The 14,182-nt window shown below is 42.8% G+C and overlaps 1 protein-coding gene across 22 annotated transcripts in view; it reads left to right on the top strand.

Annotated features, from left to right (window-relative positions):
• Positions 1-14,182, top strand: part of dtna (dystrobrevin, alpha) — a 438,543-nt gene that overhangs the window by 200,921 nt on the left and 223,440 nt on the right. For all 22 annotated transcript variants that reach the window (XM_069921569.1, XM_069921565.1, XM_069921564.1 and 19 more), the window contains one exon: positions 13,549-13,616. In XM_069921569.1, the coding sequence (XP_069777670.1) occupies positions 13,550-13,616 (67 nt within the window). In that variant the 5' untranslated portion in view covers position 13,549. The remainder of the gene's footprint in view (positions 1-13,548; positions 13,617-14,182) is intronic.

The following is a 14,182-nucleotide window of genomic DNA, read 5'->3' as shown; positions in this document are numbered from 1 at the left end:
GAGTGAGGCAAATAATTTAAATGGTTGGCCAATGGGAGGTCCCCGCTATTGCAGTGGATAGAGTGAAGGTACTCACTGAATCGATCTCCCAGTCTGTGTCCAAACTCTCTAATGTAGAGGAGGCACCAACGGGAGCACTGGCTGCAGTGGATACTCCTGCAGATTCACAAGTGATGCTGCTTCACTTGGAAGGACTGTTTGGGGGTGAGATCGCGTTGTTGGTGGCTGATATTACGGATGTTTATATGTTGAAAGCAAAGGCTAGTGGGATGGAAGGTGACAAGGGGAATCCTGTCCTTATGTAACCATATAACCATATAACAATTACAGCACAGACGGAAACAGGCCAAGTTGGCCCTTCTAGTCTGTACTGATCCAAGTACCCTCCTCTAATCCTACTTACCAGCACTCTACCCATATCCCTCCATCCCCCTCCCATCCATAAACTTATCCAACTCTTTCTTAAATGACAAAATTGATCCTGCCTCCACCACCTTTCCTGGAAGCCCACTCCACACAGTAACCACTCTCTGAGTAAAGTTCCCCCTCATGTTACTCCTAAACCTTTGTCTGTCAACTCTCAACCCATGACTTCTTGTATCCATCTCTCCTACTCTCAATGGGAAAAGCCTTTCCACATCAACTCTATCTATCCCTCTCATTATCTTAAACCCCTCTATCAAATCCCCTTTCAGCCTTCTACGTTCCAAGGAATAAAGACCTAATTTGCTCAATCTTTCCTTGTATTCCAGATGCTGAAACCCAGGCAACATTTTTGTAAATCTTCTCTGCACTCTCTCTATCTTGTTAATATCCTTCCTATAAATCAGTGAACAGAACTGCACACAGTACTCTAAATTTGGCCTTACCAATGCCTTGTACAGTTTCATCATTACTTCCCAACTCCTATATTCTATGCACTGATTTATATAAACAAGCATACTAAAGGCTTTCTTCACCACCCTATCCACATGCGCTCCTACCTTCAGGGAACAATGCACCATTATTCCTAGATCTTTCTGCTCCACTGCATTTTTCAATGCCCTCCCATTTACCACATATGTCTTGTTTTGATTATTCTTTCCAAAATGAAGCACCTCTCGCTTATCAGCATTAAACTCCATCTGCCATCTTTCTGCCCACTCCTCTGCAGTTTAAATCCCTCTGCAATCTTTAAAAACCCTCTTCATCATCCACAATTCCCCCTATTTTAGTATAATCTCCATATTTACTAATCCAATTTACTGCCCCATCCTCCAGATCATTAATATATCTGACAAACAGCAATGGTCCCAATACCGAACCCTGAGGTACACCGCTTGTCACTGGGCTCCATCCTGATAAACAATTATCCACTACTACTCTCTGGCACCTTCCTTCCAGCCACTGTTGAATCCATTTGACTATCTCCAAATTAATACCCAAGGACTTAGCCTTCCTAACTAACTTCCCATGCGAAACCTTATCGAAGACCTTACTGAAGTCCATATAGACAACATTCACTGCTCTACCCTCATCAACATTCCTAGTCATCTCTTAAAAAAATTCAACAAGATTGGTCAAAAATGACCTTTCACGCACAAATCCGTGTTGAGTGTCCCTGATCAGACCCTGTCCCTCCATATACTTATATATACTATCCCTAAGAATGTTTTCTATCAATTTACCTACCATGGACGTCCTTGTTGCATCTCAGGGCTGGGAGGGCCAGGGCAGATGTGTGGGAAATAGAAGAGGGCTGAGTTGATGGTGGTAGAGGGGAAGCCACTTTTCTTGAAGAAGGAGGATAACTCTGATGATCTCGCATAGGAGATCTTGACCTGGGAGCAGATGTGGTGGAGTCTGAGAAATTGAGAGAAGGAATGGAATCCTTGCAGGGCATAGGGTGAAAAGTGTTATAATCAAGATAGCTGTGGGAGTTGATAGGTTTGTAGAAAATGTTTGTAGAAAGTTTGTCACCAGAAATGGAGGCAGAGAGATCAAGAAATAAGAGAGTGTTGCCACAGATAGATTAAGTAAATTTGAGGTTGGAGTAAAAGTTGAGAGTGAAGTGGTAAAGTTGATGAGATCATCATGGGTGCATGAGGCAGTACCAATGTAGTCATCAGCATAGCAGAGGAAGAGTTGAGGAGACTTGTCTGTGCAGCACATAGCTAACAAAAAGGCAAGCACAGCTGGGACCCATGCTTGAATAATGTCTTAAGATAATGTGTTTCATTCCTGGGGCCACAATCCAGGAGTTTCTGATCAGGTATTGGACATTCTGAGAGGAGGGAGATCACCTGGAGGTTGGTACCAATGACAGAGGTGGGAAGGAAGACGTGGTCCAGAAAAATGAGTTCAGTGAGCTGAGCAGAAACTTAAAAAGCAGAACTTCCAAGTTTGTAATCTTGCAATTACTGTCGATGCCACTGCTGGTGAGTCAATAAATAGGAGAATAATGCATGGCTAAGGAGCTGGTGTAGGAGGGACTGATTCATATATTTGGATCAATGAGCTCTCTTCCACAGAAGGTGTGACATGTACTGGAGGGGGATCAATATTCCCATGGATATGTTCACTTATGCTACTGGGGAGGGTTTAAACTAGATTGGTGGGGGTGGAGATGGGAGAAAGGGGTGGGAGAAGAAGGTAAGGAACCTGAGCCAAGGGACAGCAAGTACAGGAATTGAGGGTTTGACAGATGCTGGGGCTGTAAAGCCTGAAAGGAAGGGACAGGTGAATAGTCACAGTGAGATTGAGGGACTGATATAGGTTTATTTTAATGCAAAGTGTTTTGAGTCTGGATCGGTACTTGGAATTATGATGTTGTTATGGATTTGGAGACATGGCTGCAGGAGAAACAGAATTAACAGCACAATACTCCTGGGTTTTGTTATTTTAGATGGGATAGAGAAGGAGGCACAAGAGATGGAGGCAAAGCATTACTAATAGAGAGAGTATTACAGCTGCACTCAGAGGGCCTAATGGTGATAATGGTGATTTTAATTACTGAGACAGTGTAGGAAGAAAGCAGAAATAAAAATAGTGAAAACACTTTGATAGGGCTGCACTATAGGTCTCTCAATAGTCACTGGGAAATGGAGCAATAGATATGTCGACAGGTTTTGGAAAGTTGCAAAAGTAACAGGTAGTTGGTGTCTTTTAATTTCCCCAAGATTGACTGGGATATCTTTAGCATTAGAGGCTTGGATGGGGCAGAACTTCTTAAATGCATCCAGGAGAGTTTCTAGAAGCTGAAGATATCCCAACCAGCAAGGGGACCCACATGGACCTTGTGTTGGCAAATGAGCCTGGACAGATGATCAGAGTTTTTGGTGGAGTATTTTGGGAATTGTAATCACTCTTTCTTATCTTTCTAGGTAGTTATGGATGGAGATAATCTAGGCCTTTTGAAAATTTACAAAATTGGGGGAGGTTGGGTTAGACATAATTAGAAATGATTGAGGGAGTGTTAATTGGGACCAGCTGTTGTCAGGAAGCCACAACTGACATACGGTAGTTGTTTAAGGATGATCTCATTAGAGTGCAGGACCGGCATGTTCCAGTGTGAAGGAAGGATTTGGATAGCAATGTCAGAAAGCCTTAGATGATGAGAGATCATGAATTTAGTTGAGACAAAAAAGGAGGCATTATGTCAGGTTCAAGAAGCTACAATTAGACATCGCCATGGAGAAATATAATGATGGCAGGAAAGAGCTCAAAGCAGAGCCTTAGGAAAGGCAAAAGGAGTCAAAAGATGCCCTTGGCAAGCAGGATTAAAGAAAAACCAAAGGCATTTTATACTTCCATTAAAAACAAGAGAATGATTCGGGAGAGTTTAGACCCAAACAAGGACAAAGGATGGAATTTATGGTTGGAGTCAGAGGAAATGGGTTAAATTCCAATTGAGTAATTTGTATCAGTATTCATCAAGGAGAAGGACATGAACAGTGTTGTGGAGAATGCTCATGTGTTAGCTCTTGTATTGGCATCAAGAAAGAGGTGGTTTTGCATTTTTTTAAGGAGTATTTGGGGTGATATATCCCCAGAGCTTGATGTGATTTGTCCTGTTATTTAAGGAGGGAAATGAAGAGATTATTGAGACTTGACAAAGCTTTTGGGATCCTCAGTAGCAACAGGAGAGGTCCCAGAGGACTGGAGAGTGACTGATGTTGTACATCTGTTCAGGAAGGGGGAGAAAAGTATAATCCAGGAATTTTTTGGCCAGTGGAAGGCAAACTATTGAAAAGGATACTTTTGGACAAGATTTATGTACATTTGGAAAGTCATGGTCAGATTAAAAACAATCAATACAGATTTACGAGGGTATGTTATGTTTTTTCAATTTGATTTGGTTTTTTTAAAAAAGTTAACAGATGATTGATGAGGGTAGGGCAGTGGATGATGATAATATGAACTAAAATCCTTATTTGCTACAGCTGAACAGGTACATGGTTAAAAAAACCTGACAAAATTAACTGTACACTTCATTGAATTAAAGAGAGATAATAAATAAAAAAATGTAATATATTTTTAGTTATTCCAATACAAAAAAAAAGTGATTTTACAATATTTCAGTCAATCCTTCTGTGGTGTCTGGCAATCCCTAATTAGTATAACAAGGAGAGGTTCACAAACCTTATAGTCGATGGAAAGAACCTATTCTTGAACTGACAGGAGCTGATTTTCAGACTTTAGTTTCTTCTGCCTAAAAGTAACTGTGAGAAAAGATTATGATCAGGAAGATGAGGGTCCTTTGTGATAATGACTTGCATTCTTGAGCCTTAATGTAGATGCTGTATATATAGTTTTTGTAAGGTGATTAGCAAGTCTTTCATGGCAAGATAACTCAGAAAGTACAGATGCATGGGATCCAAGGCATGTGTGTGTGTGTACGCGGGTGTGCACATGTCATGTAATAAAATGGAACTGTAATATTAATCAAAATTGCTTTTGAATATTCGCCATTAAGACTAGCACTTCCCAGCGTGCCTTGCAGTCAGAAAATTAGAAGCAAAAGAGAGTAATTCCAGAGTCACCGAATGTCTGTGGATTGCACCTCCAGTGCTTCCGTAGCCTTTGCAGCCACACAAGACTCCAGTTCATTTCAAACCATTGGCAACCCAAGCCCAGATCCCAACCTCAGAGAGAGAGAGAGAGAGAGAGAGAGAGAGAGAGCGTGTGCATGTGTGAGACAATGACAGTTGGATGAAAAGTTTGCTGGGTTAGTAAGTTTGCAAAGGATTCAAAGATTCATGGAGTAGTGGACAGTGTCGAGGTTTATCTAAGAATACAAAACCATAGTTACAGATATGGGGAGAGAAATGTAAGTTGGAGTTTAATCTGAACAAGTATTGAGTGTTGTGCTTCAGGAGGTCAAATAAAAGAGGAATATACTCAGTTAATCGCATGGTTCTTAAAGTTCATATTTTCTTGGAGATCTGGTGCTCCAGGTTTATAGCTCATTGAAAGTAGCCACACAAGGAAATATGATGGTTGAGGAAAAGCATGGTATGCTTGGCTTCATTGGACAGGATATTGAGTATAAAAGTACAAAGCGACAATATTGTAGTTATAGAATTTTTTTTTGTTAGATTAGTGTGTATTTCTTCTTGCCCCATTACAGGAAGGATGTGGAGGTTTTGGAAAGGGAATAGAAGAGGCTTATCAGCATGTTATCTGGTTCAGATTTATGAGGAGAGACTGGACAAATTTGGGTTGTTTTCTCTGGAATTTAGGAAGGTGAGGAGAGTCCTGACAGAGGTTTACAAAATCATATGAAGAATTGGTAGTGTAGACAGTTTGAATCTTTACCCAAGGGCAAAAGCGCCACATACTGAAAGACATGTGTTTAAGATGAGGTGGAGGAAGTTTAAGGGAGATGTGTGGAGCAAATATTTTACACAGAGAGTGGTGAGTGTCTGGAACGGGCTGCCAGAAGTAGTAGTGGAAGCAATAGTAGCATTTGAGGCTTCCAGACAGATAAATGAACATAAAGAGGATGGAGGGATATTCTGCAAGCAGCAGAGTTTTAATTTAACATGAGTATCATGTTTGGCATGGACATGTGGGCGGATGGCCTGTCCCTGTGGTATGAGCCGTGGAATACATTTCCGGTGTGGTGCGATGCAATCTGGAAATGACCTTGTTTGAATTCCACTCTGTGTTAAACCTATTTTCAGCTGCATATTTGTGTTTCTTCTAATGCTTGATTGAACTTTTGGAGCAAAGAGTTTTGGGTTTGCTTTGTTGGCTAAGAGTGTAATATATCTGAAGAAACTATTTGAGCAAAGCAGATTAAGTACAAAATTGGAATCCACAGAACTGAGAACATAATCACAAATATAGAACATTAAATCTCCTGTCAAGTTCATGGAATGTTGGCATAAAAGTAACACAAATAATATGATTAGAATTCTTAACACTGCACTCAAATAACTCCTCAAAAAAGATGATACTCATAAAAACTTCCCTTGAAATGGCAAATGTTTTCAAATGTTAAAATTTTGAAGTTTTTGAAGTGTTTTTTTGGCAATGTATGTTTGAAGAGTTTAAATCGGTAGTCATATCATTGATATCAAGTTTTGCTGGACAGTCTATAAAGGTATGAAATACAAAGACCAGGTGAATAAAGTGACCATGACTTCCAAAAGTCTGCTTTCCTTCTCTGCAGTGATTAGTCCATTGCTTCTGATGTTAATTGCAGAGGCAGGGTGATCTACATGGCAGGGTGATGGTGAAAAGAGTAAATATAGAGTCAAAGAGTGATTGTTGAGATTGGTACAACTACGATGATTATTTCATGAGAATAAATGGACATTGGTAAGGTACAAAATACCAAAACCAGGTGATTGTGGATCCCATATCCAAAAGGAACAAGTTAAGCTGAGGCCACCAGAGAGCCATCAGCCAATTGTAAATAAGGTAATCAGGAGTAAATCAGGACTGAAAAAGTTGGAAATGTTCCCAGGTCAGGGAGTGTCTCCATAGAGAAAAAAAAATGAGGGTGAACAAAGTAAAAGAAAATGGAAATTCCATTGGAGAGAGAAGTAGGCATTTTTTTAAAAAATACATATGCTGGAAAACTGAAAAAAAAACACAGAAAATAATGGTAATAATCTGCAGATGAGGCAATTCTACAAGATATTGAGTATAAAAGTGCAAAGCGACAATATCGTTATATAAAAATTATTGTTTTTTCACGTTTCAGGAAATTGTACTTTCTAAAAAAAAAGTTCTTTAGGCCTTTGAACTGAGTGTTAATTATATTTGTCTCTTCACACATAATGAGTTTTCTTAGCATCTTCTGTGTTTTTGGCCTCTTCAGCCCAGTTAGGCAATCTGCATAGGAGAAGGTCACTCCGATATAAAACTTACGACCCAAGGACCTCGCTGCCATGTTCCAGCTTGCTTGGCCACGGCACATGAACCATGGGTGTAAAGGGTGGGGCCAGTACTGCGCACACTGCACTCCACCTAAAAGCTCCCTTGCGCAGGCGCAAGGACAGGTCCACGTCCTCCCCCTCCAAAGATGCACACAAACTCAAGCTAGCATGTTGGAACATCAGAATCATGCTAGACAAAGCTGACAGCCGTCGACCTGAACATCGGTCTGCCCTCATTGCACATGAACTCCTCAGACTCGACATCGACATAGTCGCTCTCAGCTAAGTCCGCCTTGCAGATGTAGGCAGCCTCCAAGAACTGGTCTGGCAAGCCTCAGGCTGAATGACACCTATCTGGTGTTGGCTTCATGGTCAAGAACTCCATTGCCTCCAAACTCGAAAACCTCCCGATAGGCCACTCTGACCGGATTTCAGAAACCCGCAGACTTTAATTTTCAGTGAACAGAGATATATTGATCATTTGAGAGCATTCATGGATACAAAGGAAACTAAAACTTGGTTAAAATAGAGATCCATGATGACCCACCTTCACTTTTCTGAGGAAGTGATAACTCCAGGGAATTGTGGCAAATCCAATAAAATGGCTTAATTCATTTGCAACAGACTTGATAGAATTTGATACCGGAGTCATTTTATAAAATCCAATGTGGGTGTTGTTGGAAATGTTAGTAGTGTTGGTCAACAAGGTCCAAACCCTGGGCCTCTACATCCACCTCTGCAGCTGGATGCTTGACTTCCTCATTGGAAGATCACAGTCAGTAAGAATTGGAAATGTCTCCTCTTCACTCACTACCAACACAGGCACACCTCAGGATATATGATTAGCTTACTACTCCACTTGCAATACACCCATAACTGTGTGGCCAGGATCAATTCCAATACTATCTACAAATTTGCTCATGTCACCACGGTTGTCAGCAGAATCACAAATGACAATGAGGTAGCTTACAGAAGGGAGATAGATCATCTCGTTGAGTGGTGTCACACCAACAAACTTGCACCCAATGTTAGCAAAACCGAGGCGATGATTGTGGACTTCAGGAGGAAGTCAGGAGAACATGAGCCAGTCTTCATGGAGGGCTCAGTAGTGGAGCTCAAGAACTTCAAATTCCCGAGTGCCAATATTTCTGAGGATCTGACCTGGAGCCTACATGTCGATGCAATCACTAAGAAGGATCTCCAGCGGCTACACTTTGTGAGGTGTTTGAGGAGATTCGGTATGTCACCAAAGACTCTTGAAAACATCTACAGGTGTACTATGTAGAACATTCTGGCTGGTTGCATCACTACCTGATATAGAGGTGCCAATGCTCAGGACAAGAAAACACTGCAGAGGGTTGTAACTCAGGCTGCGACATCATGGGCAGCAGACTTCACTCCATCCATAGCAACTACAAGAGGTGGTGTCCTTAGAAAGCAGCAGACTTTAATTTTCAGTGAACAGAGATATATTGATCATTTGAGAGCATTCATGGATACAAAGGAAACTAAAACTTGGTTAAAATAGATAATTTTCTATCCTCAAGAAACCCCCACCACCCATGCCATCCCCTCTGTGATGTGCTACCAATAACTCCAAAGACTAGGTTACCTGATTGATAGGCTTTTATTCCCATAAACAGAGGGCATGTCTCATGTTGCTGACCTGAGACCCGAGCTTGTTCTGGGAGAGGGGTTATGGAATTGACATCTTTATTAAGGCAATCAAGGGGGAGGAGCACAGGTACAATCAGCAAGGAGCAGGTCAGCAATACACATATAAACAGTATTAACAGTGATTCCACCATATTTCACTCCCTCTTTTAAAAGAAGTCCGGCAGGGTGATATGGGTTCCATGCCCATCACAAATTCAGTCTGTCCAGTGGTCTTGTCCACTGAGTGACCATCATAGTGCCGGCTGTGGATCATTTGTTGACTCCTGGATGGTCTGGTCATTGTTGGTGTGTGGGGTGTCTGGCGACTGAACTGAGACAGTGCAGCAGGGCTTGGGTAGTGTGACATGGTATGTGGTGGATGATCATGGGGGTGGATGTGCTGGTTGGTTAGCCGGAGTCCTGGGGCCTCCCTCGCATGCCAGGTCCCGGACAAAGTGTCCTCGTGTCCATCCGGGTGTGCCACATCGGCGTACTGGGGGTTAGAGTGGAAGAGATGAACCCTCTCAACCAGTGGTTCAGACTTGTGGCTTCTCACATGCTTCCAGAGAAGGACAGGCCCTGGGGACATCAACCAAGATGGAAGCGTGGTCCCCATTGTGGACTTCCTGGGCAAGGAAACAACCTTTTGTGTGGAGTGGCACTGGTGGCGGTGCACAGGAGGGATCTGATTATGTGGAGCACTTCAGGGAGGGCCTCTTGCCAGTGGGAGACAGGCAGACCTTTTGACTTCAGGGCTAAGAGGACAGTCTTCCAGATGGTGGCGTTCTCCCTTTCCATTTGGCCATTCTCTCGGGGGCTGTAGCTGATGGTCTAGCAGATATTGGCTCAGCTCATCAATCATGAAGGAGGACCCTTGGTTGCTATGAATATAGCAGGGGTATCCAAATAGGATGAAGAGATTGTGCAAGGCTTTAAAGATAGTGGCAACGGTCATGTCCAGGCAGGGTATGACAAATGGGAAACATGAATATTCTCATCAATGATGTTGAGGAAGTATACGTTACAGTTCAAAAAGGGCAGGGGCGCCTTGAAATCCATGCTCAGGCACTCAAAGGGGCGGGTGACCTTAATCAGATGCGACCTGTCCGCACAGACCTGGCAGTTTCTGGTCATCGTTTTGATGTCTTCAACCAAATAGGGGAGGTTGCGGGCTTTGATGAAGTGCAAGAACCTTGTGGCCCCAGGGTGGCAGAGGTTATCGAGGAGGGCTTGCAAACAGTCTATCTGCACTCTGGCACAAGTCCCTCAGGACAGGGCATCCAAAGGCTTATTGAGCTTTCTGGGACAGTGTAAGATTAAGATATCATAGTTGTAGGTAGAGAGATTGATTCTTCACCTCAGAACCTTGCAATTTTTGAACATGAAAATGACTGCATGTTCATCAGGGTAAATTGTTTGCCAGCAAGATAGTGCCTCCAGTGCCATACCGCCTCAGTGATGGCCTGGGCTTCCTTCTTGATGGAAGAGTGCCGGATCTCAGGGCCTTGGAGGGTGTGGGAGTAAAATGCTATGGGTCTACCCGCCTGGTTAAGTGTGGCATCCAGGGCAAAGTTGGAAGCACCACTCTCCACCTAGAATGCACAGTGTGCATCGCGGCCTTGGGTGCAGAGGAAAGGAGATGACTTTTATGAGTGGGGGCCTTATCTGCATAGTTAGAAACCCACTGGGCATAATAGGAGAAAAACCCCAGGCACCTTTTCAGGACCTTGAGCTGTGGGGAAGTGGAGCTCCCACAGGGGGTGCATGTGGTCAGGATCAAGACCAATAACCCCATTCTCCATGATGCAGCTCTCTGGAAGACATTGGTGACCCCAAAGGGGACCCACAGAAAGTGGTAGAGGTGGCCATTAGTCTCGAACATGGCCCTTTGGACAAATAGGGAGCTGGTAGGTAGTATGCTGACTTTAAGTCAATGGTGGAAAATACCAATATTGAGTGATTTGGTTGACCATATTGGCTATGCAGGGGAGGGGGAACGCATCTAGTTCCGTAAACCTGTTAATGGTCTGACTGTAGTCGATAACCATTCAGTATTTTTCCACCAATCTTAACCACCACTACCTGAGCTCTCCAGGGGCTGTACTGGGTTCGAAGATCCCCTCAATCAGGAGCTGTCTCACCTCTGATTGGATTAAAGGCCCTATCCCCATCACGATATCCTCTGCTCTTGGTGACAATGGGCTTACAGTCGAGGGTGAGGATGGTAAACAGAAGTGGGGAAGAAATCCACAGGATGGAGAGCCCGCAGGTTGCACGGGTTGTTGGTTAGATTTAAAACTGTTGGTTGCAAACCTTGCGGGGGGAGGAATGGGGCCCGTCATATTTCATGGTGATGCTGTTAACATGCCACTGAAAGTCCAACCTTAGAAGTTCGGGTATGCAGAGCTATGGCATCTCAAAGAGTTGTAAATTTTTGTACTCTGCTCCACACACGGTCAGCGTCACTATGCAGCTGCCAAGGATCTCTGACAGGGGACTTAGAGGCCATGGAGACTCTGTAACTCACTGGTCTCACCGTGAGGGAATAACGCTGCACCGTGTCGAGTAAGATGATGCTCTCTATACACTCACTATTAACAGTCAGCTCATCTTGCATCCATTTACCTCTATATCCAACATTGATCTGGTGAGCTGATGAGGGCTACTTTTGTTGAATGTTGCTGAAGTTGGAGTAGCGTTGCTGTCTGATCTGCTGGTATTGGCTTGTTTTCTGGTAAGATGGTGGCATCCAGTACATGGTGCTGTTGTTGTTTGTCTGAAGTGACATCGTCCAAGATGGCAGCAGCCCCCACTTCCCATACATGGCGCTGCTTGGGCTAGAAGGTTGCTTGGATTTGCATACCTTTGCGTGGTGTCCTGCAGCCAGAACAGACCACATCCTTGCTGGGCAGCACTTCCGGTGGTGGTCATAGTCAGGTTGGGATGTGAGGCAGCCTGCGATCCTGCATCTCAAGATGACAGCACCTGCATTCCCCATGCCCTGGGTGCAATATCGGTTGAGAAAAAGTCCACATTGTGGAAGGCTACTTCCAGAGTTTTAGCCAGTTCAATAGCTTTCTGAAGCTTCAGCTCACCGTATTCTAGCAGTTGCTGGTGAATGTAATCCGATCTGATGCCTGCTACACAGGCACGATGATCAGCTCCTCCGTGTACTCTTTTGATGATGCAGCCTTGCAGCCGCAGGCCCATCCGAAGTCTTGCAGGACCCAAAGGTAATCTTTGATTGCCTCCCAAGTTTGTTGCTTATATGTGGCTAGGATGTGACTTGTGTAGACTCCATTCACCTGGGCCAGGTGAATGTCTTACAGTCTCTGACCATTGGGTGAACACAGTTCCCATCCCATGAGAACAGTAAATGCAGCTTGTCTGCGTTGGATTGGACAATCGCAATGGAGGCCTGAGAAACACATTGAAGCAGCTTAGCTAGAGTTTGAACTTGTCAGATGCTTCCGGTGATCACGGGCCAATTTCCAGCCTCTCTGGACTCAGCAACTTTTCTATTCCAAAAGAAATTATGGTAATAAAATTGATGCTCTTCTAATAACTCAAAAGACTAGAAGTTACCTGACTGATAGGCTTTTATTTCCATAAACAGAAGGCATGTCTAGTGTTGCTGACCTGAGGCTCGAGCTTGTTCCGGAGAGGGATTATGGCGTTGTGCCTTTATTAGGGGAATCAAGGGGGAGGAGCCATAGGTACAATCAGTAAGGGATGGGCCAGCCATACATATACAAACAGTATTAACAATGGTTCCACTACATTCTGCTACCTTCAGGAAAAAGGTACAGGAGCTTAAAGATGAGCACTCAGCAACACAAGGACAGTTTGTTCCCCGCTCCCATCAGATTCCCAATTAATCAATGAACCAAGGACACTGCCCTACTTTGACTTTTCGTGTTCTATTTTTATTTATTTTTATAAAGTGGTTTATATGAACGTTTGTGATGCTGTTGCAGTACAATGAATTTAATGATTTGTTCACGACAGTAAATTCTGATTTTGATTCTGAGTGAAGGACAGGAAAACGTTGATGTCAAAGTTGATGTCTCAAGTTATTGGTGAAAACTAAAATTGCTTAACATGAAAATTAAACTTTGAGATAATAATGAAGACCACGAAATAAAAATAAAACTTGTGGGGACAAAAGTGTTTCTCTGGGTAGGTCATTCAAGACGGGCCATACCTGCTTGTTCATAGTTAATTATCTTGTGATCTCACTTGTCTTAGTCTTTGTCTGATCTCTAAATGAATATCTGATGTACCAGTTCTCAGTTTGTATTGATTTTTTTACTAAAGCAATTTGTTTTCTCCTTTTCCCTTTTTGAAGAAGTGTCTTAATTCACGTGGTAACACTTGATGGCATGGATTTGTGCGGAACTACTGTTTCCAGCCCACATCTTGCTAGTTATTTGTATAAACTTATATCAAATAGAACAGCTTGCTCTGTATTTTCAAATGGGAGGTGATCACTAATTGCTCATTTGTTTTCTTTTTTGCCCTCTAGAATGATTGAAGAACGTGGAAGGACAGAAAATAGCATGGCTGAGAGAAGACAGTTGTTTGCAGAAATGAGTAAGGACATGACCTGCTGAGTTTCTCGAACACTTTTGTGTTTTGCAAGGACTTTGAATGCCTGTTTTTTGTGGGTGATATTGAATATTATTAACAATCACAATTTAAACAAGTTTCTTTCAGTGGGAGGCATTTAGAGAATACAGTAAGCTTCTGATTATCTGAAAACCACTTAACCAAAATTCTGTTACCCAAAATAAATTTTGGTGGCAACATGACATCACAAGTTGAAAAAAAAATTCACCTGTGTTATGAGCCCAGAGGACCCCAAAACCCAGCTGCAATAGAAATTCACCAAGACAAACGGTTACTTTAACAAAAGTTGCTTTAATTTTCTTTGAACGTAAAAACAGAATCAAACTGTAACTTATTACCATTAACTTAACCCCCTTCTAATTCTAAGTGCACATGTATGTAATGTGTACATGTTCAGGAAAATTCTTCTCACTTCTCCAAGTTCACCAGTATCAGGCAATTCTTATACTGCACACAGAATTTAACATTTATGAATTTTCACCAGGACCTGGTGCTTAAAGGTAAATGGTTACCACTCAGGAAGGTCCTTG

Source organism: Narcine bancroftii, chromosome 2 (genome assembly GCF_036971445.1).
Source record: "Narcine bancroftii isolate sNarBan1 chromosome 2, sNarBan1.hap1, whole genome shotgun sequence".
NCBI classification, from domain to species: domain Eukaryota; kingdom Metazoa; phylum Chordata; class Chondrichthyes; order Torpediniformes; family Narcinidae; genus Narcine; species Narcine bancroftii.
This window is presented reverse-complemented; position numbering and strand designations above follow the sequence as displayed.